General features: G+C 53.2%; 1 protein-coding gene across 1 annotated transcript in view; it reads right to left on the reverse strand.

Moving 5' to 3' along the window:
- Positions 1 to 3,622, reverse strand: part of VPS45 (vacuolar protein sorting 45 homolog (S. cerevisiae)) — a gene marked incomplete at its 5' end in the record, with an annotated part of 16,536 nt that overhangs the window by 6,619 nt on the left and 6,295 nt on the right. The window contains 2 exons of the mRNA XM_010017269.1: positions 2,115 to 2,236; positions 2,461 to 2,568. Coding sequence (XP_010015571.1) covers positions 2,115 to 2,236; positions 2,461 to 2,568 — 230 coding nt within the window. The remainder of the gene's footprint in view (positions 1 to 2,114; positions 2,237 to 2,460; positions 2,569 to 3,622) is intronic.

The following is a 3,622-nucleotide window of genomic DNA, read 5'->3' on the forward strand; positions in this document are numbered from 1 at the left end:
AACAGTCCCCTCCACAAGATCGCAGGGAGAAAGACTGGGTTCAGTCTTAGAATGCTCTAAAGCAGATGATAAACCACAAGGGAACTTCCCAAGCCGTGTCAAGAAGCAGGAGAGTAACTGTAGTTACTTGGGAGAGACACGGGATGAGCTGAGGCTGGATCCCCAGGGAGCAGCTGCCTTTTCCCACTGTTTCCCAGGCTGCTGCCTGGTCCTGGAAGCCCTGGTTTGGTTGTAAGTGGAGCAGTGACACTGGCTGGTGGGCTGGGTACAAACCTGCTGCTCACAAAGCCAGCAAGGTGGACGGGACTGCAGGCTCGAGGGATGCAGGACCAGGATGATGGGTAACAGGGGGAAACAGAGAAGCAGAAGGAAGCCGAATTCCTCACTGCTCTCTCCTAGGAACCCTGCTCAGTGCTTTGCAAAGAGCCCCTTTCCTTCCCGCTGAACCTGGACCGGGAGCTCTTTCTCTCTTTCAACAACCACATGTTTAATACAGCAAGAATGAAGTTCAAAAGAATCCTTTCCACTTCTTTGCTGTTCAGGGAACTGCTTCCCTTTGATCACAGACCACAAAGCTTCGGGCCCGACCTTCTGCTGAACTCCTGCCACTCACTGCAGCACCAGCCTCTGAAGGCAGCGCAGCCCCGCTTGCCTTGGGCTCTCCTTTATCCTTTATCAGCTTTGTGGAAGGATGCAATCCAAATTCCTCACTCAAAGGGGTTTGGCACTAAGGCAAAACCAGCAAATGGGCTTTTGCTTCCAAACTTACTCACTAAACCTGGTTTAGATGAGCCCCCATCTTCATGGTGTTGCGTAGTCAGAGATAACATGGGGCTGCGGCCCCTGTTTTGTGCAGCAGGTAAAGAACCCAACAGTATTTAGGTGCCTACTTTTGGTCAGTGGAGTTAGAAACCCTCATTCCAGCAGCTCCCATGTCTTAAACCCAACCAGATCTCCCCTTCCCACCAGGAAACAACCCTCACAACCACATGCCCTTAGGCTTTGGATCATTTTGCAGACATCTGGTCCAGCAGCACCACTGGACGCAGTCACTGTCCCAAGGCCAATCCCAGACTATGAAAAGACCTTGAGGAATTTAACGGAAAGAAGAGTTTGGGAGCTCTGCCTTTGTATTTTGAGATTTACTATAACAGAAGTAGAGAATTCCCATCTTTTAGCTAAGAGACAGCACTGCGGGGAAGGGAGGGAGGAGAACGCTCCATCTCCCTCCATCCAGCTTCTGCCTTCCTTCAGTTCGAGGTAGGAATTAACCTTTCCTGCAGGTTATTTGGAGCAGGATTCTCAGGGGCCCCTTTGCCAGATACATTTCAAGAGGAAAGGAAGTGAAAGAGCTCAGGGAAAGGGAAGTAGGAACTGAAAAGAGAAGCTCAAGGGCAGAAGAGCACCGTAGTTTCTGGTCAGCTCAGGCTGGGGGGGCCTGGCTGCAGTTCCTGCTGTTCTGCAGGTCTCACTTCAGATCTGCCATCACCACCCTCCTTTGGCTGGGGAACTACCACTGGCAGGTTCATTCCCAGAGAGGCAACTGCAGAGGCAGGAGAGGGATTTGTCCCAAATGCTGTTAGAGGAGGACCTGTCTTCTCCCTAAGGATTCAGTGCCCTCGCTCCGAGGCCTGTATTTACCTCTCATGACTCCACTGACAGCAGATGAGCTGAGCTCCTGCAAAGTCAGCTAGAAGCAGCCAGGGCTCTTTTCAATCCCTGTTATTAGCCATATTCAGCAAGATCCTGTTCTCCTCAGGAATAGCAACTGGCTCAGAAGGGAGAGCTTTGCAGTTGGGCTATTTTTGGGACTCTCCAAATAAACACCAGATGGCACGGACTGAAGTTAGGGGGCATGTTGGAATCCAGCATGTGACCATCCTGGCAGCAAGGGCTCCCTCCTTCACCTGAGCCCTTACAATGGCAATGTCACATCCTGGCCAGCAGGAAGAAGACAACCTTGCTCATCCTCTCCTTGGGAATACAACAAAGACCTACCCAATGAAGACATTTCTCTGCCAAGCCTAAACCTTGCTCAGCTACAACAAAGCAAGTGGCCACAGTGGGAGAAGCTGCTGTTAGTTCCAAGCTGTGCCCTAAGAGGCCCCAAATACCTGTCACGGAGAGTGTTGGGACCCAGGTAGGGATATTGGCTGTCCTTGAGCTTTCCTTTGATGAGCTGATCTAGTGTCTCCTGAAGCAGAGGCTGGTGCTGGGTGTACACGTTCTCAACCCCCTGCAGTGGGAGAGAAGCTCTTGTTGGGAACTCATAAAGGAAGCAAAGAGAGAAGATGGGCAAAGGCAGCATCTGGTGGGTACATTGTGTGTTCACCACCAAACTCCAGCAACTAACTCCCGTGGGCTTCAATGAGGATTATGCCCTCAAACCCAGTGCACTTCCTGGCCCTGACATCCCTGCCCTGTAAAGCTGCCATCGTTCCCTCCAGCTCACATCCATACCTTGAGTCCTTTGAGGAACTGCTTGGTGATGGCTACAGCATCCTTGGGACTGAACAGGTCACTGCCCCGGACCCGCTTCCCTCCGTACTCCACAACAGCAGACACCAGCTGTACAGAGAGAGGCAAACCCAGAGCCCTGTTATCCTGGGAAGCAGCTTCCAGGCAGATTTTGTCCACTCAGGCTCTATGGAGGCACTGGAATGACAACCAAGGAGTTGGGGAGAGTGCTCCCAAGCAGGTAATGCAGCAGGGAGGCAGAGGGAGAGCAGAAGCACTCGCCATAGCCACTGAGCAGGCAGGCTGTGTGACACTGCCTGCAGAGGGAAAGGGGCTTCATTTCCATAGTCTGCTGCAGTGAGAGCAGATCTTCCAGACAACGTGACATCATCCTGCTTCTCCTCCTCCTCTCCAGCTGCTCCCTACATTTGCCAAGCCACCCTCTCCCTCCCAGCCCAGCTCCTTTTGTAGTCTCCAGAAAGAGAAACAGGGTGAGGACGTGGAGGGGGAGGAAGGCAGCATGTCCCAGGCCCTGTTTACATGCCCTGCACGCTGCCACCTCTGCCTTGCTCAATCCTTCATGGAAGCATGGAAGCAACCAGGGTGGAAAAGCCCTTTCAGCTCATGCAGTCCAAGCATCCCCAGCAGTGCCAAGGCCACCACTAACCCAGGGCACTGGGGGCCTCGTCTACCCAGTGTGTGAACTGGGCAGCCTGTTCCAATGCCTGAGCACCCTTTGGGGCAGGAATTGTTCCTCAGCTCCATCTAAACCTCCTCTGGAGCAGCTTGAGGCTGTTTCCTCTCATCTCATCCCTTGTCTGTAACACCCCTCATTTTGGAACTGGAAATTCAGCCTTTGGAAGAGACTCCTGCAGGCTCCAGCCAAGCTCCAGGTTCTTCTCACAAGGTCTGGTGCCATTCAACAAGAATTGTGCTCCAGCAACTAACACCACCCCAGTAAATCAAACCCCCCCGTGTGCGGGGCTGCAGCAACAGGAGTGCGAGCAGCAGGTCACGGGGGGATCCTGCCCCTCTGCTCTGCTCTCTGAGACCCCCCTGCCGCAGTTCTGGGGTCCTCAATATAAAAGGGACATGGAGCAATTGGGGCAAGGCCAGAGGAGGCCACAGGGATTAGCAGAGGCTGGAGCAGCTCCCATAGGAGACA

The sequence above is a fragment of the Nestor notabilis genome, unplaced genomic scaffold, assembly GCF_000696875.1.
Source record: "Nestor notabilis isolate BGI_N333 unplaced genomic scaffold, ASM69687v1 scaffold12816, whole genome shotgun sequence".
Taxonomy (NCBI): Eukaryota; Metazoa; Chordata; class Aves; order Psittaciformes; family Psittacidae; genus Nestor; species Nestor notabilis.